The following is a 26,647-nucleotide window of genomic DNA, read 5'->3' on the forward strand; positions in this document are numbered from 1 at the left end:
ACATTAGTAAACTGCTCTAGAATGCCAATAACACTGTTCAACCATGTTGTACAAATAAATCACTACAAATAACCTTAGCAACAATCAATCATTTAAAATTTAACAATGTAGAGACTGTTACGCTTAACTGTTGTTACATATAGACAATACACAGCTGAGTCTCAGTGCATGTCGTTCTGCACTGCTTGGAAACTCAGGAACTGCTGCCATCCATCTTCTACTTGTCACATTATTATTTAGAAATAATACATAGCCTTCTGTTGCCTTACTTGCAGCTTAGGGCAGTGTCTCATGATTATAATCTCTCTTCCTCATCTCCTTACCATTAGCAGTCAAAGTGACACCTGATGTGTCACATTTTATATATATATATATATATATATATATATATATATATATATATATCATATGAAGAAAGAAGACTTTTTTTTCTAACTCTTTCTGATTGTTGTTTTTTTTATTCTAATCGAGATAGCATTAATAAAGTAATGTAAATGACAGGCAATTCTGCTTCTTCCTGTGTTGAATACGTGTAGTTTTCAGAATTCCAGTTATGTTTTCCAAAGCCCCTTTCTGTTCCCTAATATCTCCCCTAAAAAATGTCTATTTCAGAATTCATATGCTGAATAAACGAAATTTGATCTAAAACTGATCACTTTTGAAAATTTGGAGATATCTTCTCAAGGTCATGGTTATAATGTTTTTAAGTTATATTCAGCCACCTAAACCAAGTTTGCTGATGCCTGCATAGCATCTGGAATGGGAAACTGCTTCAGAAAATTTACCTTAGCAATTCATACTTACACAAAATCAGAGGAGAAAAGCAGAGTGAGTCAGAGGTACTAAGCATCACTCATCTACAGATGAGTACCTCCCTGTCCGCATTAAGTAGAAAAGTTAAGCATTACTGCTTATTTCTTACTAATCTTTTTCTTTTTTTTTTTTGTTGTTCACAAAAATGTGTAAAATGCATAATTCTTTCAGTTGCATCAGTGGATTTGCCAGGGATTATATTCAATATGTATCTCAAGGAGTAAAATTAGGAAGCATATAAATAAGTAGCATTCATATATTGATTCACAGGCCACCAACTCTGAGAGGCCAGTGGGAGCAGTACATATGTCATTTTTCTAAGCACATGTCTACATGGATCATTTTCATAAGCACATGTAAGTGCTTCTCACTGACCTTTTTTGACTGCAGTACACAGAAAATGAATGGATGCAACTTCTGGTAATTCGCAACATTCGTCAAAAAAGCCCTTCAAAATAAATAAGCCTGAGTCACAGCCTATCCATCACCTTAGCATTGTCCCAGATTTCTTTCATCTGGTCTGGAGAAAGTAGACAGAGTCAACTCCTGTTAACTGTCTAACACTTCTGAACAGCAGCACTGAAATGGAAAAGTTTTAAACCAGGCCATTGCCCAACAACAGTGATAGGAAGATCTCAGAAGTAAGGATCCTGGTGTTTCAGCTTTCTCTCACAGCCCTTCATCTTGTCATGGAGTTGGGTTGACTGATCTCAAGTCCTAAAGGACCTTGTGGTTCTTCAGGAAAAGCCAAAATGAGACAAACAATTAATCAGTATTATCTATATCTTTCTTTCCATTCTTTCTTCTTCCTGAATTTTTATCTCTGTGGTCTCCACTGGAAAACTTGCTTAATTATTAAACAAGAAAAGTGCCATGAAAATTAACGCTTCAATAAACCAGTAAATGAAGTGAAATTTTCCAGTTACATATTCTCTGCTGTAGGATAATAGCATCAACACAACAGGAAGTGTATTAGCTTGCTAATTGAGTCATCAGTGATGATTTTAACAATATTGGAACATAGCATGAGACCAGAGGAGATAGAAATGGACAAGCAAATTATCAGAATTGATGGCATCAGAAAAGATGTCATTGTGATTGGAAAGAAGACACCATTCCACTGTTACTGCTCTGAAAAACATAATTTGTTGTCAGAAAGTAAGGATGCATACTGGTTTGGTTTAGCTGTAACCATTCAGATTTCAGTCTGAAAGCCATGATATTAGGCTTATATCCATTCAGTCATTTTCTTCTTGATAAGTCCAAACAATTGCCTTTAACATAATTACTATTTAAGTTATAATTGCCTTCAGTTATATTTGTATTGGGCAGGTAAAAGACCATAAACACATCCTCACATATGTTTCTAAACAATTCCTAAAAAATTTCTAGTTTCACTTTTGTAAAGGAAAAAAGAAAACTAAATATCCAAAATAGATTTTTTTTTTATACCATTTATTTTATCTGGAACACTCTTCTTGAACTTATTAAATATATGAAAATATGTCTCATTAAGAACTGCATTACCTCAAATGATTTTATGATTGACTTTCATATCACACATATAAAATAAGGAATAACTGACGTTATTGCATAGAGAATCTCATGGCATCCTATAGAATGCATATCAGAACTTACTCCTTTGGTCAAGACTGACTTCCTACCATCTTCAGTAGTCACCTCAGCCAGAATCACCATTGAATTCAGTTAATCATGCATAGACTGGGAACAGTAAACAATTACATTTTCTGAAAACTCAACTATTTTCATCCTTTTTCATTCCTTCAATATTTACTCACAGGGGTGATGGAGAGAAAGAGCTAGACTCCAAACATTTAGAAATGAATAATTTCTCATGTCTTTCTCCTTATTATGTATTCTCTTGTTTTAGCTGTCTGACCAGCATTGTATTTCTGGCTTCTTCTCCTTGGTTATATTGATTATCGTGCACTCTTTCTTGCTATTGTTGTCTGCAATATGCTGAGGTAATTGGGATTAATTAGGAATTCTCTATCTTAAACAGCATAGACTTTCTGATATTTAACTGATATGTTTGTAAAACTGTGTTGTTCCTGTCACCAGCTTAGTAAAACATCAGAACTAAGTAGCAAGTGGATTGTAACAGAAAACGTATTATGAGAGACTAACATTTGCAAGGACACTGTGCCATTCTATCTGTACGTTATTCTATGTTATTCCAATCTTAAATATACTATTTTGGGTCTCCTTCCTTTTCAAAGTTATATAACTTGTAGCACAAAAAAAAAACAAAACTTTTTTTTTTTTTATTTTTCTGCTTTAATTGGCATTTTTACATTATTATTTTCTGAGATGTGGTTGTGACACCATGAACATACATTTCTGTTAAACCTGGCATGGTAATGCCATCTTGTTTAATCACTAGACTAAGGGGTTCCTGATAGTTGTATCTAATTTGTGGGGACATCTCAGTAACAGACTAGCATTGTGTCTCCAGGGAAGAGGAGTTTGCCCATTACAGAAACTTTACATCATCACTGTCCCATATGTCAACCTCAAGAAAACAGCCACATATGGCTGTTGCCTGAAAGGCAATAAAACATGAGTCTGAAAACCAACATACTCGATGCATTTTTTAAATTAATTAATCTCTTATGCTTCCTCCCTCTTTTCTTGGTATCCACTTTAATTCTCGTGAACTGGCAGCTGGGGTAATAATTGTTGACACTAGTGAGGCTGTGAAACAACAGTACATATCCCTTAAGCTGAGACCTGTCAGGGCTGCCCCTTCATCCAGCATTGTGTGCTGGTTTAATTGGCCAAGGTCAACCAGTTTTCTCTCACTATGTCTTCATAGTCCTTGCAGTAGTCCTTGCAGTGATCCATTGGGTCTTGGGTCACTAAACTTTCAGTTTCTAGTGTAGCTTAGCACATTTTTGGAAATAATTATTAATGTTTTTAAGAGGATGGTAGTGGTATATCAATAGAGATAGCATTTGGAAAAAACTTTTCAAAAAAAAAAACACCAAAACACCAAATTGTAAGTTTTTTGAGATAACTTACTGCGGTTGGTTCACCGATACATTGCTTTTAATTTATTAATTTTCAATTTATTTCTTAAAGGAAAATCTGGAATCCTATGTACAGAAATTTGAAATGGATAATAATGATCCCTATGACTATTATACAGATATTGCCTAGAATTTGGTGCATATTCTGGTCATTAAAATGTAATTAAAGTCTAATAACAACACATTGCCAACAGACAGTGAGTATTTCCTCATTGGCAAACATAGCTTGCTGCAATGCTACCCTACTGAAAATTCTATAATTCCCAAACTCTTAAATTTCATATCCTCAGATGCATGCATCACCTTCAACAAGATTGAGGAAAGAAACACTATAAAGTGCTCCAGGGAAGTCAACAGCAAAATTACTGGTCATGTATTGAGTAATGAAAAGACCATAGTAGAAAAAAAAGTGAAGTTAATTGTGTTTTTTTGTTCCATAATGAAAACTACAAGGCATAGTCATCAATCAGTCGCACAGATAAAGAATACAGATTTTTGTACTGAGCTGTGTCGGGGGCCATGGACATTCGCTTCAATGATAACACATGTCGGAACTAGTATTATTAGACAATAAAGTTTCAAAAGCATCTTAGGGAAAGTGATAAAGTAAGGGATGCGAGAGCAAAACTTCTTTATGAATCCTCCAGGATAAAATGTGGTGAAGAGAGGAGATGACCTTATGGAATGATCATTAACAGAGAATTAGGGCAAAAATATAGAGTTTAAAGTATTGTGTACCTGTCTCCTAACATTTTTTTTTCTGTCATTATCAAAAAGCAAAGTTAAAGCTTTGTTATCATTCAGTCAAAGTCAAATAAATACAAAAATATAATAAAGCTTAAGAGACTGGTACCCTTCAAATCATTCAGTTGGTAGGTGTGGCTCTTGACATAATGCTTTTAAAACATTTAATATTTACATTGTAATAATTTATATGTTATGGGCATTTGAAGAAGGGATAGAGAAGTTGTGCCATGTTGTCCTGTATATGTGACATATTAACTTTATTATACTTTTCTGTCATGCACTTTTTTCCAATCATTTTCTAATCCTGTTAGTTGTGGCCTGTTTCTGTTACTTAGCATCATGCCTCGATAATGAATAGAAATGTGTGAAGAAGAACAAATTATGGTATACAATTATGAGAGAAAAAAAGTAGAGTTAAGACGGGTGTCTCATATGTCTTCATACAGATCCCCTTCTTATAGGCCAACCATTTGTTAATTCTAGGACACAGATTTACCTTCCATTTTAACATTGATATGTCTTAAGGAAAAATAAACAAAAAAACTCAATGTTTCTCTTATTCTCACTTTTGATAACAGAAAGAGAAGCATGAGGGCATTGGACAGTTCAGCCTTCCCAAGAAATAGTTAGGCAATTACAGTTACGTACAGTGAATGAGAAATGTTCTATTTGCCATCACCTGCATCATATATATAGTCTCTAAAAACTGTTAATAGAAGATACTGAGCTTGGCTTAAAGGAGAGTCATGGCTGGATGCATGACCTGTGCAGATGCTGTTTGAGAAGACTGTGGAAGGCTAATGTTTTGATTTGGATCCGGCAAATCAGTCTTATTTAATGTTCTCAAAGGAGAGGAGAAATGTGACTGCTTCACCTATACACTGGTTTCTCCTGGAAACAAATTATACAGCTTTCCATGTTAAATTGACTTTAAAAGTCAGATTTGAAAAAATATAGAAAACAAACAAACAAACAAGAAAAAGCAAAGAAACAAAAACCCAGAATATTAGCTTACTGTTTAATACACACAGAACTTTACTGATATCGCAAATCATGGTCAGCAAGAAACCTCACCTGTAAAGATAGGCTAGAATGATGAAGTAGCACCCACTGTTGCCGAGAGAGATGGAGATTCAGTGACCTAAGTTCATGTAGGCTTCCTATGATTTTAAAGAAATTGGTAATGGCTAGATAAATATAGAGACTGAAGTTCTCCTATGCTACGCACTGAAATACCACTGTTAACTGCTTGGATCCTGGGACTGAATTCATATCCTTAATATAAACTCGTTGCCTCAGTATAAATACAGAAAGTGAGATGCGTGAACTACATTCACAAAAGCCAGTTTAGTAAACAGACAGAACAATAAGATGTATGTATGCCTTCAGAACAGAATTTGATGTGGTATGCGTGCAGATATCTGAGCTAACTGCCTGTAAACAAGCTAATGAGCATACTGAATGCAGTCTAGCCAAATATAAGAAGCTTGTTATTAAAACTAATTTGCCTGGAGACGTCTCTACCTGTATAAAGTCATTTAGAGACTGTCCTGTTATTTCTATGTATTGTTCGTATAATATGGGCCGAACCCATGGTCTTCTGACTAAAGGAACTAATGGACTTCAGTTCAACTTGATGGGATGCACCCATGAGTGCTGAAGGAGTTGGCAAATGTGATCTCAAGGCCACTCTCTATAATCTTTGCTTGAGCATGGCAACTAGGAGAAGTGCTCAAAGACTAGAGGAAAGAAAATATCACTCCTATCTTCAGGAAGGGCAAGAAGGAAGACCGAGGGAATTACAGGCTGGTCAGCCTCACCTTGATCCCTGGGAAGGTGATGAAACAGCTCACCCTGAAAACCATTTACAGGCACATGAAGGAGAAGAAAATCACCAGGAGTAGTCATTATGGATTCACCAAGGGGAAGTCATGCCTGACCAACCTGATAAGCTTCTATAATGGTGGATGGGGATAGAGGAGTGGATATTGTCCTCTGGGACTTCAGGAAGGCCTTTGACACTCTCCCTCGTAAAATCCTCATAGAGAAGCTGTTGAAGTATGGGCTGGATGAGCAGACAGTGAGGTGAATCAAAACAGGCAGAACAGAAAGATGCAGAGGTCAGTGGCCAGTTGTGCAAAGTCTAGTTGGAGGCCAGAAATGAGCAGAGTACCCCAGGGGTCAGGACTGGGTCCAGTCCTGTTTAATATCTTCACTAATACTCTGGACAATGGGTTAGAGTGCCCCTCAGTAAATTTGTGGATGACATGAAACGAGGGAGAGTGGTGGACTCAACAGAAGGCTGCACAGCGATCCTGAAAGACCGTGACAGGCAGGAGAGGTGGGCTGACAAGAATCATGTGAAGTTCAACACAGAGAAGAGCAGAGTCCTGCACCTGGGGAGAAACAGCCCCAGGTACCAGGACATGCTGCGGGCCACCCAGCTGGAAAGCAGCTCTGCAAGAAAAAGGACCTGGGGATCCTGGTGGACACCAAGCTGAACGTGAATCAGCATGTGCAACTTGCTGTTAAGAAGGCTAATTCTTGGCTGCATTAGGCAAGGTATCACCAGCAGGTCAAGAGCAGTGATGCTTCCACTCCACTCGACTGCATGGGCGAGGCCACACCTGGACTACTGTGTCCAGCTCTGGGCCTCTTGAGTACAAGAGAGACCTAGAGATACTGGAAAGAGTCCAACAGAGGACCACTAAGATGATCAAGGGACTGGAGTACCTCTCCTAGGAGGAAAGGCTGAGAGAGCTGGGACTATTCAGTCTGGAGAAGAGAAGGCTCAGCAGGGATCTTATCAGTGTGCATAAGTGTCTGAAAGGAGGATGTAAAGAAGACAGAGCCAGACTCTTGTCAGTGGTACCCGGTACCAGGACAAGAGGCAAGAGACAGAAACTGGAATGCAAGAGCTTCTGTCTAAGCATTAGGAAGCACATCTTCACTTGTGCGGGTGACAGAGCCCTGTCAGAGGTTTCCCAGAGTGGCTGTGGAGTCTTTCTCCCTGAAGATCTTCCAAAGTTGCCTGAACTTGCCTGGGTGCCTGGTTCTGTGATTCTGTGGACTTGGTTTCCTACTTGCAGTGGAGCTCCAAGCCATATCTGCCATTTTAAGGCAAACACAGTGCTCAGATTACTTTTGCAGAATCTAAATGGTGAGAAGTGATTGCTTTGTGTATACTTTCAAAGTAGTTTTCTGTCCACTTCTGAAGTACACAGAAATATGAACTCAGTATAAGTTATAAAAAATGTTATTTGACGTGACTGTGACTTCCTTCAATTAACACGAGGACAAGAACAGCTATTTAGGAGCCAACAACTGGACAAGACCTTTTTTAACTTGGTATAAAGTGCTTTTTTTTTTTTTTTTTAGCAGCTTGCTAAACACTACACAACTTCCAGAAGATGCAGGGGAAGTAATGTATTTAAGAAATTTAAGAAATGTGTGGATCTGACACTTAGGAACATGTCTTAGTGATGGGACTTAGTAGGTCAGGTTGATGTTTGGCTTCTATGATTCTGTGATCTCCTGTGAAGGATCTCTCATGAAAACTACAGTTTTATAACACTGAAGATGATACATAAAAGATACAGCTTATAAAACAGTTTTCAAACTGGGTAAGATCATATATGTCTGCTAAAAAGTGATAAAAAAAATCAATTTAGCGTCTGTGCAGATGTTTCATACTGCCTCTGTACAGCAGCATCTTTTTGAGGCAGGATGGAGCATGCATCTGCTTTCCTGGCTTGCAGAGTGCAGCACATCCGGACTACTCTAACAATGGGAATCTTAATTCTCTATTAAGCTGATACAGAAAGCTTTGAATAAAAGCCTTAAAAAGCTCAGCTGAAAGTATTAATTTTGAAGGAATCACGTAAATCTTGATGAAATCTTTTATTCATTTTTAATCTTGCTATGATAAACCTTGTAATTAAGATGACTAAATGACTGAATAAAACCCTATATTTACATCCTTTAGAGTATTACAATGAAGAACCATAATCCTGTTTATGGAAAAAAAGTAGCAGAAACCATTTTAAATGGAGGCATGAAGCCAACCTTGTTTTTTAAGTAGTTGGTAATTAATGAATCTCTCATTTAGCATGGGTACATAAGAGTTAACTGTCTAGGAAAACCATTGAGAAGAAAAAGCTAAGGTAGGGTGGAGAAGGAGAAGCAAATGTAATGTTTATAGGGAAAAAAAAAATCAAATGTGTTTTTGGATGTCCAAGTTATCCACTATTAATATATTTCAAAAGGGACAACTTTAGGGTTTGCAACAAAATTAGAATTAGTGGGAAAGCTTCTGCAGTAGACACATTAAAATGATATAGCATTCAAAGTGAAGTGAGATGCAGCATTTTTTAAATTATTATTATTATCTATTTTTATTTTTTTTTTGTAGTGACCATCTCATAAAAGCAGGAACTGAGAATCTGCCAGTAGCTCTTTGTCATAAGGAGTTTGAACAAAATCCTTTTGGTTGAATGTATTTTCCTTCACCATTGTGAAGGAGCAAATATCATCTCATTAAAAACTCCTTCATTGTGCTGCTCAGCTATTTCTCAGCAAAGATGATGATAACTTAAGAAAAACATCTAATAAAACCAGGATATTCTCTCTATAATTCTATCATCTGAGTCTGCACTACAAATATTCTGAATATATTTCTAGTGCTTTTTTTTTCTTTTTTTCTAATTTTCTCCAAAAAAATAATTGAACAATCTAATGAACCTACATGAATAATCTGTACATATTACAAGTTTGTTTGTTTGTCTATTGTATTACCTCTTGATAATATAACAACACATTCATAAACAGAAATGAAATTTGTATACATATGAAAATCTTATAATAAATTAACTGTAGTATTTGTTCATTCACTGGTGCTTTGTAAAGACTTTCACACATTTCTAGAATTGTTTTCTGTAAAGAACAGAATGTGGGCACTATTCAAGCAAAAGTATTTATTTTATCTCCTATTTGAAAATAGGTTAATAAACTTATATCTCTTTTAATATAGTGTTCACGCACTACATCATCTTTTCCCAAAATGATATTGCCATTTTCTAAAAAGGCTCAATCCTGAAATTCTTAGGCAAGTTTATAAGTAGTTATTGACTTTTGAGATTGAGGAATGGGATTCTGTTGAAGGACGAATTGTTTATGAGGTTGTGGAGAATGATTGGATTTGATATAGTATCATGGATTTCTCTCTTGGGATAACAAGTGAAAATTATTTCTAAAGGTGCTGATGAATGTGAATAAATCAATATAGCAGAACTTGCAGTGTTCACCTACAAAAGCAAAATCTCTACCAAAAACATACCCATAACTCATAGTCTTGTTAATGTAAGATGTTCACACATTTGTATATGCTTTAAATAGTTTTTATCATATCTGCCAGAGCAGCTTAGTATTCACTTGTAAATTTGTCTACAAGGTGATTCTAAGGGTCAAAACTTCTTAGGGCTACTTATAAGACAATGCCATTTTTCAAATCTGACCCAGAAACTAAAATGGAGTATCCAGAAATGGAATGCTTTCAAAAAATAATACTAATATTTTAGATGTTCCTGCACACAAATACTTGATGATCCTCTCTTCTGCAAAAGGGTTTGGGGAAGTTTCATATTTACTGCTTAATTTCAATATTGAGCTCACACAATTCACCTTTAAAGTTCTGCTTGTCTAAAATTCTTTTTCACAAGCTAACTTTGATCTGGCAATCATCCTTCACTAATGTCTTGTATCCTATAACCAGAGCTTCATCAAATATTGTTGAAACATCACTAGGTGTGGAATTTTTTGGAAGGTCCATGGACATAGCTCTCCCCTTTCCCAGGCATCTCTAGCCACTCTACTAATATTATTTGCTGTCCCACTGTAGTACCACAAGGACTTGCAACCCTTCAGTATTTTGCAAGAAGGGAGATGAAAGGAAATTGCATCTGGTTCTGCATTACATGACAAAGGAAATGAAATCCAATTCCCTTTCCCATTTACATGAGCTTGTGTTTACTTTTGTATATCAATGCAATTTTTCAGCTTTCAGTGATTACTCTTCCACACTGCAGAACTTTTTCTATGGTGAAAAATTATACTAACAGGGGTTCCAAATATTTTTTCAGAAGGAATTTTCACGTTGGCATAGCATACCAATACTCAAACAATATAAACCAAAGCAGCTGAACATTGTCTTTGTAAGCACAGGAATTTCCACAGCAGGGTTTTTGCTGGCCCACTGATGAAAATGAAAGATAATAGTTTGTCACAATCAAAAGCAATGTACTTATCACAGTAAAACATTGAGTTGGAATCTGGCTAAATATAGGTTTAACAGCATAATTTTAGGGAAAACTTACAAATGCTTTGATGACATATAAAGTGCATTTTGTGGAATGACATGTTAAGAGGTGTATGACTACTGCACTATTGTTGTCCATCTATTTTTACACTGTCAGATTGTTTGGAGAAATGGAATTGAGCTCTCATGCTGAAACTGTTTCCCACTTTTTGTACCTACTTCTTCTTCCCAGTTTATTTATCTTAATTAAACCTTAACATCATGCACTCAATTCATAGAATTGTAGTAACATAGAATATCCTGAATTGGAAGGGACCCACAAGGATCATCGAGTCCGACTCCTGGCTCCACAACACAGAAATCAGACCATATGTCTGAGAGCATTGTCCAAATGCTTCTTAAACTCCCACAGCCTTGATGCCATGACCACTTTCCTGGGTAGCCTGTTCCAGTGCCCAACCACCCACTCAGTGAAGAACTTTTTCATAGCATCCAACCTGATGAAGCTTCATGCTCTTCCCTTGGGTCCTGTCACTGGTCACCAGAGAGAGGAGATCAGCGCCTCCCATGCTGCTCTCCCTCATGAGGAAGCTGTAGGTTGCAATGAGGCCTCCCCTCACTCTCCTCTTCTCTAGGCTGAGCAAACCCAGTGGCTTCAGCTGCTCCTCACATGTCTTGCCCTGTAGACCCTTCACCACCTTTGTAGTCCTCCTTTGGACACTGTCTAATAGTTTTATGTCCATCTTATATTGTGCTACCCAAAACTGCACACAGTACTTGAGGTGAGGCAGCACCAGCAGAGAGTAGAATGGGACAATCCCTTCCCATAACCAGTTGGAAATGCTGTGCTTGATGGATATGGTTAGTCCTTTTTGCTTCTAGGGCAAAATACTGACTCATGTTCAACTTGCCACAGGCAGAACCCCCAGATCTCTTTCTGCAGGGCTGCTTTCCATCTTCTTGTCCTCCAGTCTGTATGTGTATTCAGGGTTGAGCCATCCCAGATGCAGAATCCAGCACTTGCTCTTGTTAAACTTCATGTAATCGCTCAGCCCTCCAATTTGTCAAAATCTCTCTGCAAGTCCTCTCTACCCTCAAGGGATTCAACAGTTCCTGCCAGTTCAGTGTCATCTGCAAACTTACTTACCTACAAGTCCTGCATCCAAGCCATTTACGAAAACATTAGAGAGAGCTGGCCATAAAATGGAGCCCTGGGGAATCCCACTAGTGACTGGCCACCAGCCTGATGTCACCTCATTTTCCATAACACTTTGAGCCTGACCTGTCAGCCAATTTTTCACGCACCGTATTATGTTTTAATCTAGCTGTATGCTGGACATTTTGTACAGAAGGATACCATGAGAAACAGTATCAAAAGCCTTGCTGTAATCAAAAAAGATTATATCAACTGTCTTCCCTGGTCAACTAGATGGGTAACCTTGTCATAAAAGGAATTTAAGTCCATTAAATAGGATTTTCCTCTTATGAACCCATGTTAGCTCTGACCAATGATTGCATTCTCTTTAGGTGTTTTTCAGTAACTCCCAGAATAATCATCTCTGTAATTCTACCACTGAACTGAGACTGACAGGCTTGTAATTACCAGGACCACTTACTTTCTTCTCCTTCTTGAAAATTGGAGCTATGTTTGCCAGCTTCCAGCTGTTTGGGACCTCTCCAAATTCCCAAGACTATTGGAAATAACTGGGAGAAGTCTCACAATTACATCATCCAGCTCTTTGAGTAACCTGGGTTGAATCCCATCAGGTCCCACAGACTTACATGCATCCAGGAAAAGCAGCAATTCCTATGCAAGTTCAGGGTTGGCTGGGAGTTTATTGTTACTGCAGTCATGGTCATCCAACTCAGGGCTCTGAGGGTCCCAATGCCCATCATTGGTGTTGAAGATAGAAGCAAAAAAAGGCATTAAATATCTCTGCTTTGTCTACATCCCTGTTTGTGAGGTGACCTGCCTTATCAAGTATAGGACCAGTGTTTACTCTGGTCCTCCTTTGTTGTTAATATATTTATATACATTAAATAAATATATAAATAACTAAAAATCTGTTGCCCCACACAGCTTCAACTCTAATAGATACTCAGCTGCATGATTTTTCTCCCTACATCGGTGAAGAGTATCCCTATAGTCCTCCATATTGCCCAACCTCATCTCCAGTGGCCATACACTTTCTTTTTTTGCCTAAGCTCTAAAAGAAAATCTAGCCAGGGATCAGGTTAGGAAAGCTAAAGCCCTATAAGAATTAAATTTGTCCAGGGACATCAAGGACAATAAGAAAGGGTTCTATAGGTACAACGGTGATAAAAGGAAGACTAGGTAAATTGTGGGCCCTCTCCATAAGAGGGAGACTTGGTCATCTGGGATTTGGAGAAGATTCCCTCTCCGGAAGGAAATGGGAGACCTGGTCACCTGGGATATGGAGCTGAGGTACTCAATGACTTTTTTGCCTCAGTCTTCACCAACAAGAGCTCCAGCCACATGGCCCAGGCCCGAGAAGGTAAAGGCAGGAACTGGAAGAATGATGCAATGCACAGTGTAGGAGAAGCTCAAGTTCGAGACCAGCTGGGAAGCTGAAGGTGCACAAGTCCATGGGCCCTGAGGGAACCAGCAGATGAAGTTGCTAAGCCACTATCCATCATATTTGAGAATTTGTGGCATTCTGGTGAAGTTCCCACTGACTGTAAGGCTGGAAACATAACCCTCATATTTTAAAAAGGGAAAAAAGGAAGATCCAGGGAACTACAGGCCAGTCTCACCTCTGTGCAAGATCATGGAGCAGATCCTCCTGGAAACTACACTAAGGCACATGGAAAATAAGGAGGTGATTGGTGACAGCCAACATGGCTTCACTAAGGACAGATCATGCCTGGCACATGTGGTGGCCTTCCATGATGTGATTACAGCATTTGAGGAAGAAACAAATGTGGAAGAACAAATGACATCATCTACCTGGCCTTGTGCAAAGCATTTGACAGTGTCCTGAACAATATCCTTGTCTCTAAATTGGAGAGACATGGATCTGATGGATGGACCACACAGTGGGTAAGTAATTGGCTGGATAGTCTCACTTAAAGAGTTGTGGTCAGCGGATCAATGTTCAGGTTGAGATCAGTAATGAGGGGTGTTCCTCAGGGGTCAGTATTGGGACTGGCACTATTTAACATCTTTGTTGGTGATATGGACAGTGAAATTGAATGCACTCTCAACAAGTTTGCTGATGACACCAAGCTGTGTGGTGTGGTTGACATGCTGAGGGGAAGGGATGCCATCCAGAGAGACTTTGACAGGCTGAAGAGGTAGGCCTGTGCAAAATTCATGAGGTTGAAGAAGATCAATTGCAAGGTCCTGCATCTGGATCAGAGCAATCCCAAGCACAAATACAGGCTGCATGGAGAATGGATTGAAAGCAGCCCTGAGGAGAAGGACCTGGGGGTATTGGTTGACATGAAGCTCAACGAGGTGGCAATGTTCACTGGCAGCCCAGAAAGCCAACCGAATCCTGTGTTGCATCAAAAGACACATGACCAGCAGGTCAAGATGATTCTGGAGCAGTTCTACGAACAGAGGCTGAGGGAGTTAGGGTTGTTCAGCCTGGAGAAGAGAAGGCTCTGGGAAGACCTTATAGTGACCTTGCAATACCTAAAGGGGCCTACAGGAAAGCACAAGAGGGACTCTTTACCAGGGATTGTAGTGATAGGACAAGGATTAATGGTTTTAAACTAAAAAACGGTAGATTTAGATTAGATATAAGGAAGAAAATGTTTGCTCTGAGGGTGGTAAGACGCTGGAACATGTTGTCCAGAAAAGTTGTGGATGGCCCATCTCCCTGAAAGTGTTCAAGGCCTGTCTGGATGGAGCTTTGAGCAACCTGGTCTAGCAGGTAGCATTCCTGCCCATAGAAGGGGGTGTTGGAATGAGAGTATCTTTAAGGTCTCTTCCAACCTAAACACTTCTATAATTCTATGAACATCCCTGCTCAGCCAAGTCAACCCTCTCTCCCATCTCCTTGACTTCTGACATTTTAGAATTGACTATTTCTGTTCTCCTAAGAGGTGGTACTTAAAAATTCACCAGCACTGATGGACCTCAATGCCTTCAATAGCAGTTTCCCAGCAGAACTTACTAGGTGCCTCAGCAGCCTGAGGTCCGCTCTCCCCATTTCCAGGGTTGAAGTTTTGGTGGCGGTTTTCCTCACATCACCAAAGATTTTATGCTCTACTGCTTCATGGTCACTGTGGCCCAGATGGCCAGTGATAGCTGCTTCACTCACAATACTGTCTGTGTTTACAAGCAACACACCTAGAGGGGAGGGAACATTTCCTAGTCAGCTCCCTCAGTACCTGTACCAAGAAGTTATCCTCAAAGGTGTTTTAGGAATCTCCTGGATCTGTTTGTAACAGTTGTGTGTGTTTTCCCAGTTCATGTCTGGCAAGTTGAAGTCACCCGTAAGGACAAGAGTGGTTGACCTAGAGGAACCTCTTAGTTTTTTAAAGAGTAATTCATTGGTCCTGTCATCCTGGCTGGGTAGTCGATAGTAGACTCCCACAATGGCATCGACTTTATTTGCTTGTCTCTTAATCCTTACCCAGAGGCTCTCAACAGTGTCATTGCCAGCTGCAAGCTCCTTATAGCCTAGCCCCTCCATTACATACAGCACCACCACCCCACCTTGCCAGCTCTGCCTGTCCCTTCTGAAGAGCCTGTAACTGTCCATTGTAACGCACCAGTCACAGGACTCTTCCCACCAGTTTTCACTTATACCAATGATGTTTTAGCTCTGGCACTGAGGCAAGGCTTTTAATTCCTCTTGCTTGTTCCTAATGCACTACATATACAGACGGTAGTGTCAAACTTAAAAATAGATTATAAAGGCAACCATAACAAGGTAATATACTCAGAAAACAGAAAAGCAGAGATGGCCATAAGAAAACAATTGTTAATTACATTGATAATTATAATACAGTAATAAAAATAATGCTAGAATAAATATAAATAGAACACATCTCTCTGATAGAAATGCAGAGGAAATATTCTTTTCTACACCTCTTCCCTCTGGAATGTGACTTTTTCCAGAACTCAACTCTGAAGGAAGGAAAAATACCCTCAGTACAAACCTTACTTCCCAAAAAGGAAAAGGGTGGTCTACACTGCACCTATTTGCAAAGAAGATATTCTGTCTAGTGCTTGTCTCCAGGTATTATATGCTATGCAAATATAAAGACATACTTAGCTATCTGAAGACATTGCAGGAGTACCAATCTGAAAAGCAAAAATGTAACCTCTCCGGAATATTTACAGTTTCATTTGGAAATTCACAGACATTTTGTGGGATTTGTGATATTTCTGGATTCCAGCAATGATGCTGTTGTACTGGAAACTAAGCTATACAATAAGTGGAAGCAACCAAAATCATGGCTGTACTTCTGAAAACAAAAGCCAATTTGTATTCAACTGTATGTCAACACAGACATTTGGAATAGCTTTTGAAGATTTTTAAAATAAGAAAAAATTTGTGACCTTAAGGCTGTATATATTTTTGTACTCAGCTTTGGTGAAGCTGCACCTTGAATACTGTGTTCAGTTTTGGGCCCCTTACAAGAAGGACATCAGGGTACTGGAATATGTCCAAAGAAGGGCAATGAAGCTGCTGAAGGGTCTAGAGAACAAGTCTTATGAGGAGTAGCTGAGGGAGCTGGGTTTGTTCAGCCTGGAGAAAAAAAGGCTCAGAGGAGACCTTATCATGATGTACAATTACCTTAAAGGAGGTTATCACGAGGTGGGGATCAGTCTCTTTTCCCAAGCATCAACTGATAAGACAAGAGGAAATGACCTTAAGTTGCACCAGGGGAGGTTTAGGTTGGATATTAGGAAAAATTTCTTCACTGAAAGGGTTGTGAAGTATTGGAATAGGCTGCCCAGGGAAGTGGTTGAGTCACCATCCCTGGAGGTCTTCAAAAATGTCTAGATGTAGAGCTTAATGATATGGTGTCATGCTGGACTTAGCAGTGCTAGGTTAAAGGTTGGACTAGATGATCTTAGAGTTCTTTTCCAACTTAAATGATTCTATGAATCTATAATTCACCACTGCTAGTATGGAGAATATTGCTACATTGAACTTTTATAGTGGGAATAAGACATTCTTATAGGGGAAATCTTATAGCTATTCAGTGACATTTGTAGTGTATGAGCTTTAATTACTCCTTTGGTACTCCAGAACTGTCAGCAGAACTGTGTATATTCTATCTTTAAGTTCCACAATCAAATACACATTCTATCAACAATGCCGAGCATCCTATGGTGAGCATAATATGAAAAACCAATGTGCATACAAGCTGCAGCCTACTGTACCTGGTGAATGAAGTGGAGGGGAGCACATCAGAACAACTCCTTGACCTTCACGTACAGAGACAGCACTTCTTGTCCGACCACTAAAATTCCCCAGGTCTATTAAAAACAAAACAAAACAAAACAAAAACAAAAACAGCATTTTAGTTACAGAAAAAAAAAATGTGGCTTCTGTGACTTATGCTTTACTTCTTCTTCTAAAGCTGACAGTTCCTTTTTTCATATCTTAATCTATAATAGAGCCTTGAAAAATAAATATATTCCCATTACAAAGGAATCCTTGTTGCATCAGCACTTTATTACTCTTTTTAGCACACTTGGACATGATGTTAAAGGAAAGCTATCAGACAATATGTATATATATCGTTTAAAAATATTTAATAGTGCTTTTATTTCTCTTTTAAATATCCTGTTTGTGACTTTTTGTTTTGTTTTGTTTTTTCACCAGTAGAAATCATTCACGTACAGTGAAAAAAGAAATGAACGTGGACAGAACACCTTGTCCAACATCCAGACTGACGACTGTTGTTAACATGTCAACTGGAGAGTGCACAACACATTGTAATGGGTAGACAGGAATATCAACTGAATAGGTGCTAAAACCATATCTGGTCCATAGCTTTATTCTTCTTAAACACATTTTTACTGATTTCTTCAGTGTTGTAAGCATAATCCATTTGTGGGTAAATATATTTTCCCTCCATAAGTTTCCCTCCAGCAGGTGAATAAGGAATGTTTCATTTTTCATACAAAAACTTTTGAATGAGGCTGTAGGGTGCTGTTATGAACAGTTCATTGTGTTTCTTTAAAGTCCCTCAACCAGAATATCCAACTACTGTATTTACCTCAGGGAACACTGGATCTGTATTCACTTTTGGGGTGGATAGCTATGCTGTAGCATGCTTATCTGTAGCAGAACAAATATGACAGTTCTGACATCACACTGATTTTTTCACCTTCATCTTCCCCAGTGACAGCGATGCTATTAAAGCCTCTACTCACTCACAGATCTAGGTAGGTTTCTTTCTAATGTGGATCAAGGGGAAGATAACTGAGTTAGTGGTACCCACAGATATTTTTGAAAAGGACACAGAAGCTTCAGCAGACACAAAATGAGGTGTCTAAATATGAACAGAATGAGCTTGGGCATCTCTCATGGACCTATTGCTGTACCTGTTCATTTCTGAGTGCAGACCAAGGTGCTGGTATGAGCTACGCAGCACCGAACAGTTTGATTAGGTTGAGCAGAATTATTACTTTCTTAACTGCACTCAGTTTTCTGTCAGGTGCTGGAGTTCCACATCTTGTGCCATACCTAGCAGGATATAAAATTGAAGTTCAACGATTTTCAAAAGTAATATGAATTGAACTTTGATGGTTTTCATAGTGTGGAATAGGTACACTTTTAAGTAGAAAGAGAGTTATATCTTTCAGAATGCCTATTCACATCTCTAAAAGATGTCTTAGGCATAGGCAGAAGCCTAAAATTTAAATGTATCTAAATGTGCCCTGTCTTTGTCCAAAATAAATAAGTGTTCTTGTTTCATTAATAATGTTTGAATGGGGAAAAGATGGATGGGCTTCAGAAACTATACAAAATTTTGCTAGGCAATACTTAATTAAATATTATTTTGTATTTTAGAATAAGACCATAATGGGTTATAATACAATCTGGTGTAATTTAATTTAAAATGTCACCTAATGATTCTGCAGGAATGCAAATATTATTATTTTATATTTAGAAAGTAGTGGGCTGGTATAGTCCTGCATAGCCAGTTGTTTTGGATGGGAGCACAGCTTGCAATGAAAAGTTTTCTTAGTTAGGAAATGTCTGGTTTCCATTGTCATGTGACTTAGGGACTATAACTTTATGTATGCTTGTGTTAAGTTCTGTATATTTCTAAAAGAAAGCAGATATATCAACAAATATTTTCTGCTATCTGTTAACAAACCAATGCTTAACTTTCATTTTAATGCACAGTTTAGGAATATAATAAACTTTTAAAATGTATTATTGCCAAGTCCTTGTAAAAACAGCGTGTGTCCTCAAAGATTTTTTTCAAGGGCAATTTTTCAGGTGAGAAGAATGTCACTGAACTTCCGTAAAATTATTCTTTTAGCCCTCCTTCTCAAGAAAAATGTGATGAATCTTCTCTGTATGGGTGCCTTAAAGCATGCTGTTTGACTTACTTCTCACATACTTTGAAGGCTCCAGACTGTATGCATGAACAGGCCTCACTGAATTTACAACATGAACAAAACTCAAATTAATATGTCATGGCTTCAACAAGTTTTGAGGAGATATTCTGACACCAGACTTTCCTTCCTCTGGGAGAAATGTGTAAGCCATTTATCTATATGTTGGAATAGATACTATCACAGTAATACTTCCTTTTGGAGCATTGGGGGAAAAAACAAAACAAAACAAAACAAAAATTGACACTATTTTGCATTTCTCTGACACCAGAAAAGAGCATTAGCACTACTGACTACCTGAAACTCATACTGAAAATCTGCTATATGCATTCTGAAAACAAAAGAAAAAAAAAAAACAAAAAAACTTTGTACAGGGAATTAAATAGCTAAACAAACATAAATATTGTCAGTTCAATAGTGAAAATTCATACCAGTGTAAGGACAGATTCTCTACAATGTGTATAGAGAGAGGAGGACAAGGAAGTGATTTTTTCTACCGAAGTATATTTTTTTCGAAGAAGATTTTTACCGAAGTATATTTCTAATTGTTGCTATTATTTTCCTCAGATGAATAAATTTTATTTTCCAGTTGGCTATAGCCAAAGTAGGAATTTGTTTTGTTTTATTTTAATTTCCTTGTCTTCACACTGTGATTGGCAAATATTCTTTTTTTTTTCTCTCTTTTCTTTTTTATTTCATTCTCTTTTCAACCAATTTCAACATTGGTTAATTTCAAACTAAAGAAGGAAGGAAATTACAATGTTTGAATTTCATCCCTTATTGTCTGTTAATTCAGAATTGGATTTCTTGTTAGTATGTAGTGGAAAAAGAAAGGATTCAAAGATATAAAAGCAGAGATTTAGTTGTAAAACAAATAAGTGTACAAAAGCTTAAAAGGAAGGACACAGGAATGTTCATGCTTGCAGTTTCCCTGTGTTGAAATAATAAGTCCAGCACTGAAGAATCAAATGAAAGAGAAATTGTATACATGTTCTGTAATCTCAGACATTTCATATGTGGACATATTGGGGGGAAAAACAAACAAACAAACAAATAAATAAATAAAAGAGAGAGAGTTACAGTTATTTAAAACACATTCAAAACCCTATCATTTCACTCTAAAAACTCTGAACAGAAATAAAAGAAAAGAAATGGCGAGGCAGAATACAGCTATCAGTTCTTACTACTTCTATTACTACAGTTATCAGTTCTTACTACATCATAACATCATTCTTACTACAGCATAAACCTCTAAATCTCTTTCAGACAGCCCCATACAGAATGAATTTATCCTTCATATTATGATGATGTACTTGGTTGTTTGATAATAAAATGCTTTTTTTGTGCTCCACAGGAGTTTATTTTATGCCAAGAAAGATTAGATTTATTTACATTTACCTCAGTGCTAGTGGCAAAGATAACAGTGTATATTTTCAAAACAGTTTCTGGGGTATTAGCTACCTGGCTTATATATTCTTTAACATGCTCACATGTGGCAAAGGCACAACCTTTGCCTCTTTGAAAAAGTCAGTCACCATTTCTAATGTGAAGATAGTATTAGCAACATATCTGCCAAAAATGCGAAGAACATTTTAGGATGGAGTGTGCGCGTGGGGAGGAGTATCACAATAATATTTTTTGCTAAATAAATAAATATTGCAATTCAATAAATCTTGTGCAGTGTCACTAGAGAATAACCTGTGACATGGGAGTTGTCTCCACTATGGGAGAGAAAGAGTACAGAAATTCCAGAGGCAGTGAACATCACAAGATGCTAAACCTAATGGTGTAACACTTTCTGGATGTCCTACTTCAGATGTAAATAGTTCAGTGCATTCCTTGATCTTTGACAGAATTTACAAGTTTGGCAAAAGCATTCAAATCTCTGTTACAAAACATCTCCTGGACAGTATGTTTCTCTCTGCAGTGGCTACTCCCATTCTTCTGAAAGGAGCTAATATATGAGTTTTTCTCAGAACACAAATGTGTATTGATGTGCGTTATGGGAGAGTGACATTCACCCCAGCAAGAGTATCTCTTTAAGGAAGACCAACAGACAACAAAACACTTCAGTGGAAAGTGAAAGGAGTAATGGAAAATAAATGAGAAAAATATCAAGGCAGTCAAAGAAACAGAAAAGCAGTGCAGAACTAGCAGCAAAATAAACAACTAAATAAAGGAGGAAAAGGATCACTTATAAAGGGGATCTAATAAGCACTTTTCTGTTAGTAGATGATACATGTGAGGACAAGAATAGGAAAAGGAGAGTCAGTTACATTAAGATCTGTTAAGATAAGTTACATTGGCAGAACTCATACAAAAGCTGGAGTACCTTCAACTCTTTTTATCCTTCCAATTCACCTCCAGTGTGGTTTGCCTTTTGCATAGGAGGGATAATTCAATCCTGTGTTCAGCAGTTGGGTGTCGCTGATGTAAACATTAAAAAGGCCATTTTTTTGTGGCCCAGACAACTGTCCACTGATGATTGTTATAAAATTAAGATCAAATTAAAAATGAAAAAAATAATCTTGTGTTTGGGTGATTACTGCTTGGTAACCTCACGTGAAATCTGTGGAGGGCTCTGTAGTTCATTGTCAGTGACTTAAACCAGTCAATTCACTTTTAAAGCAGAAATTTGACAAATGTAGAGCAATGTCTTCTTCCAATCCAATTCTCTGAGTTTAAACTATTTTATGTGCAAATTTATTATGGAGTTTAAAAGGGGCATGACATATATTACACTGTTTAAAGGCACATGCTAAAGACATCTAAAGAAGAGTATAAATCAGGAAACATTCTTTCTAATAAGGTAAAAGAATAGCTCTACACAAATTAAAATTCTTCTGTCAGGCCAAGGACAAATATAATCATTGCATTGTCGCTGCTTTTCCTTGTATATGAAAGACAGGACTAAGAACTTAACCTTGAGCTGGAACCGTAGCTCTTTTAAAAATGTAAGGTTTACAGGGAAAGAAATTCCATTAAAAACATATTTTTCAAAATTCCATTATAATCTAAATCAAAAGCATTGCTTAACTGTACACTCTAAACAACAGGAAATATAAATGTTGTGTTTAGCAATCCATAACCACAGGCAATAGCAGAATGAAAGGTAGGTATTAAGATGAAATGACATGTATGATTGCACAGGGAACTTTTAAGTTGGATGAATTAAATACAACAGTATACCAAGATGTCCAAAGAAATTACTATATCATTTTGTATTGACATACAATTATTTTCTAGGAATGCAGTTTAAGTAGGTGGAGCTTTATTATTAGAGTCAGTCTTTGGACCTCAGAGTAAATTTTAATGCTGAAGATGTTAGCTAGAAACAGTGTGAAAGAAAGAAGACTAAGTCAAAAAGATTTCTGCCATGACAGAAACATCATCTCACCACACTTAATGAGAAAATCATAAACCTTGAACTTTGAAAAATCATATTACCATATGATTTTCAGGTGATAAAATAAGGGCCAGATTCAAGTGCTTCAGAATGTATCATGCTTATTATCATTGCTGTTGCTATTATTTATTACCAGAAAACTTTTTAAATCCTTCATGGATCATCAGTTTGACATAACCTGAAAAAGTTTTTTTTTTTTTTTTTTCCTTTAAAGAAGTTACTGTGAAAGTATGTAATGAGAGACAAGAGAAAGACAGGGAATATCGAGAAATAATGATGTATTCTAAACCTGTGCACCACCCTGTGTCTCAGACCTAATGAAGAATTTTATGGAAAGATTTTGTGTAAAATAAGGTGGTAATTATACATATGTTTTGAGGCAGTTCCAACAAATGATGAGAAGGAGCACAAGAGAAATTTTAAAGATTCCTGTCTGAAAATATGAAGAAGAAAAAAGAGACAGGATACTGTATTTTCGTATATCTTAGATAAATTTCGTTAAGAATCTATGTAATATACTAAGAAGAGGTTTTTTTTTTTTTGTTTTGTTTTTTTTTCCTTCAGAAAAGAGATGATGTAAGAAACTCTGAACAATGGTGGTCTTTGAGCATGTTCCTGTAAGAAGGCAAGAATTTTCTTCAAACTTGCTGCCAGGATTAATTATAATGTACAGACTATTGATTAATTAGCCTGGAACTACGTTTTTCACTAGAAAATGCAAAGGAATACTTAACTAAAGGAACATTATTTTCCCTGGCATAATGACATTTTTATATCTGTGATTTTTACGAATTATAACAATTCAAAATAGATGGTTTATATAGTAGTAACATCCCGTTACTTGTATACTTCACCTGGCTGTCTATGCCTAACTGTATTATATTTTAAGCAGAAAATATCTTTCTATACCTTCTTAATTTCCTATCACAAACTATTTACAAATCCATAAAGGGGGCTAACACATGGTACCATAATGCAATTAATTATAACAAAAATAAACTATTCTGATGGAGATAAGAAATATAGAGAATCATGGAATCAGTTAGGTTTGAAAAAGCCTTCAAGATCATCAAGTCCAACCATCAAACTAACACTACCAACTCCACGACTAAACCATATACCTTAGTGCTATGTCTCCATGTCTCTTAAAAACCTCCAAAAATGGGGACTCTACCACTTCCCTGGGAAGCCTGTTCCAGTGCTTAACTGCCCTCTCCATGAGGAAATTCTGCCAAATACCCAAGTTAAACCTCCCCTGGCACAACTTGAGGCCATTTCCTCATGTCCTATCACTTGCCACCTGAGAAAAGAGACTGCCACTCCTCTTGTTACAACCTCATTTCAGGTAGTTGTAAAGAATGATGAGGTCTCCCCTCAGTCTCCTTTTCTCTAGGCTAGACACACCCAGTTCCCTCAGCCACTCCTCATAATTCTTGTTTTCTAGTCCTTTCACCAGCTGCTTTCTTCTTCTCTGCACAGGCAAGAGCAACTCAATAGCCTTTTTGTAGTGAGGGGCCCAAACCTGAACACAGTATTTGACACGTGATCTCACCAGAGCCACGCAGAAGGGGACAATCATCTCCCTTGTCCTGCCGGCCTCACTATTTCTGATGAAGGCCAGGATGCCATTGGCCTTCTTGGACAGCTGGGCACACTGCTGGCTCATGTTCAGCTGGCTGTTGAGCAGCACCCCTAGCTCCTTTTCTGCTAGACACCTTTCCAGCAACTCTTCCCCAAGCCTGTACCGCTTCCTGGGGTTATTGTGCCCCAAGTGCAGCACCTGGCACTTACCCTTGCTGAATGGCATACAATTTAGCTCAGCCCATTGACCTCGCCTATACAGATTCCGCTGCAAAGCCTTCCTACCCTCAAGCTCATCAACACTCCCACCTAAATTGGCATTGTCCACAATTTTTCTGTGTTTGCATTTGATCCCCTCATCCAGATCATTGATGAAAATATTGAATAAAATTGGCCCCAGTACTGATCCATGGAGAATTACACTGGTGACCGCCTGCCAACCAGAATTAACTCCATTCAAAATGACCCTTTGGGCCCAGTCATCCAGCCAGTTTTTTACCCAGTGACTGGTACATCCATCCAAGCCGTGAGCAGCCAGTTTCTCTGGGAGACTGCTGTTGGAAACAGCATCAAATACTTTGCTAAAGTCCAAGTAAACAACATCCACACCCTTTCCATTGTCCAGTAAGCAGGTCATCTTAACACAGAAGATACGGTTAGTCAAGCAGGACCTTCTTTTCATAAACCCATGATGACTGGGTCTGATCACCTCTTTGTCCTGTACATGCAATGTGATGGCAGTCAAAATTATCTGCTCCATGACCTTCCCTGTCACCCAAGGTAGACTGACAGACAGGCTTGGAATTGTCTGTATCCTTCCTGCTCTTCTTGTAGATGACCATCACAGTTGCTAACCTCCAATCGGCTGGGACCTCCCTGGTTAGTCAGGAATGTTGATAAATTATTGAAAGCGGCTTGGAGAGCACTTCTGCCAGCTCCTTCAGTACCCTTATGTGAATCCCATCTTTTTATAAATGCAAATAAGAGAATTAATCTTTATTAACTATTCTGTACCTGTTAAAAAAGGAATACTATTTTTCAATTTTCAAGACTTTTTCACCCATTCATTACATTCATGATTTTTCATTTAGGATCTGTGCTAAGTTTACTTGGCAAGATTTTGGTAGCAGGGTGGCTGCAGGGGTGGCCTCTGTGAGTAGAGACCAGCAGCTGCCCCAGGTCAGATCAGAGCCAGCTCCAGACAGCTCCAAAAGGGACCCACCACTCACCAGAGCTGAACCATGAATGATGCTGGGTGGGCCTCTGGGAGAGCAGATTGAAGGAAGGGAAAACCTGCTGTGCTACAGCAGCTGGGAGAGAGGGGTGAGAGCTGGGAGAGAAGCAGCGCTGCAGCCCCCAAGGTGAGTGCAGCAGGAGGACAGGAGGTGCTCTAGGCACGCAGCACAAGTTCCCCTGTAGCCCGTGGAGAGGCCCCTGGTGGAGCAGGCTGTCCCCCTGCAGCCCATGGGTCCCACATGGTGCAGATCTCCACGCTGCAGCCCGTGGAGGAGCCCCCGGTGGAGCAGGTGGATGTAGCCTGGAGGAGGCTGCGGCCCATGGAGAGCCCCCGCAGGAGCAGGCCCTGGGCCGGAGCTGCAGCCCGTGGAGAGGAGCCCACGCAGGAGCAGGGGGCCTGGGGGGAGCTGCCACCCGTGGGAGACCCGTGCTGGAGCAGTTTGCACCTGATGCATGAACCCTGTGGTACAGACTCAGTAAGGATCAGTTTGGGAAGGATGGCATCCCAAGGGGGGGACCCACATGAAGCAGGGGCAGAGAGTGACTGTGAAGGAGCAGCAGAGATGAAGTGTCATGGACTGACTGCAGTCCCCATTCCCTGTTCCCCTGCATTGCTCAGGGGGAAGACATGTAAGGGGGTGGATGAGGAGGAAGCTTGCTGTTTGTTCTCACTACTTTAGTTTGTAAGTAATAGGCAATAAATTCTATTGATCTCCCTATGCTGAGTCTGTTTTGCCCATGATGGTAATTGATGAATGATCTCCTTGTCCTTATCTCTAACAAAGGGTATTTTTCATCATATTCTCTCTCCCTTTTTAATACTCTTTCCTGGCACTGAGTAGCATATTAATCTATCAAAATTCTATATATGTTATTTACAATTTTGCTTTCTTACTTTTTCCTTTGTACTTAAAAGTATTTCCTTCATTTTTTCTTATTTT

General features: G+C 38.4%; 1 protein-coding gene across 4 annotated transcripts in view; it reads right to left on the reverse strand.

The window, feature by feature from the left end:
* The window catches only part of CNTN5 (contactin 5), a 695,706-nt gene that overhangs the window by 185,349 nt on the left and 483,710 nt on the right, over positions 1–26,647 (reverse strand). For all 4 annotated transcript variants that reach the window (XM_080592024.1, XM_080592025.1, XM_080592023.1 and 1 more), the window contains one exon: positions 17,291–17,386. In XM_080592024.1, the coding sequence (XP_080448150.1) occupies positions 17,291–17,386 (96 nt within the window). The remainder of the gene's footprint in view (positions 1–17,290; positions 17,387–26,647) is intronic.

The sequence above is a fragment of the Anser brachyrhynchus genome (assembly GCF_964034855.1).
Source record: "Anser brachyrhynchus genome assembly, chromosome: 1".
NCBI lineage: Eukaryota > Metazoa > Chordata > Aves > Anseriformes > Anatidae > Anser > Anser brachyrhynchus.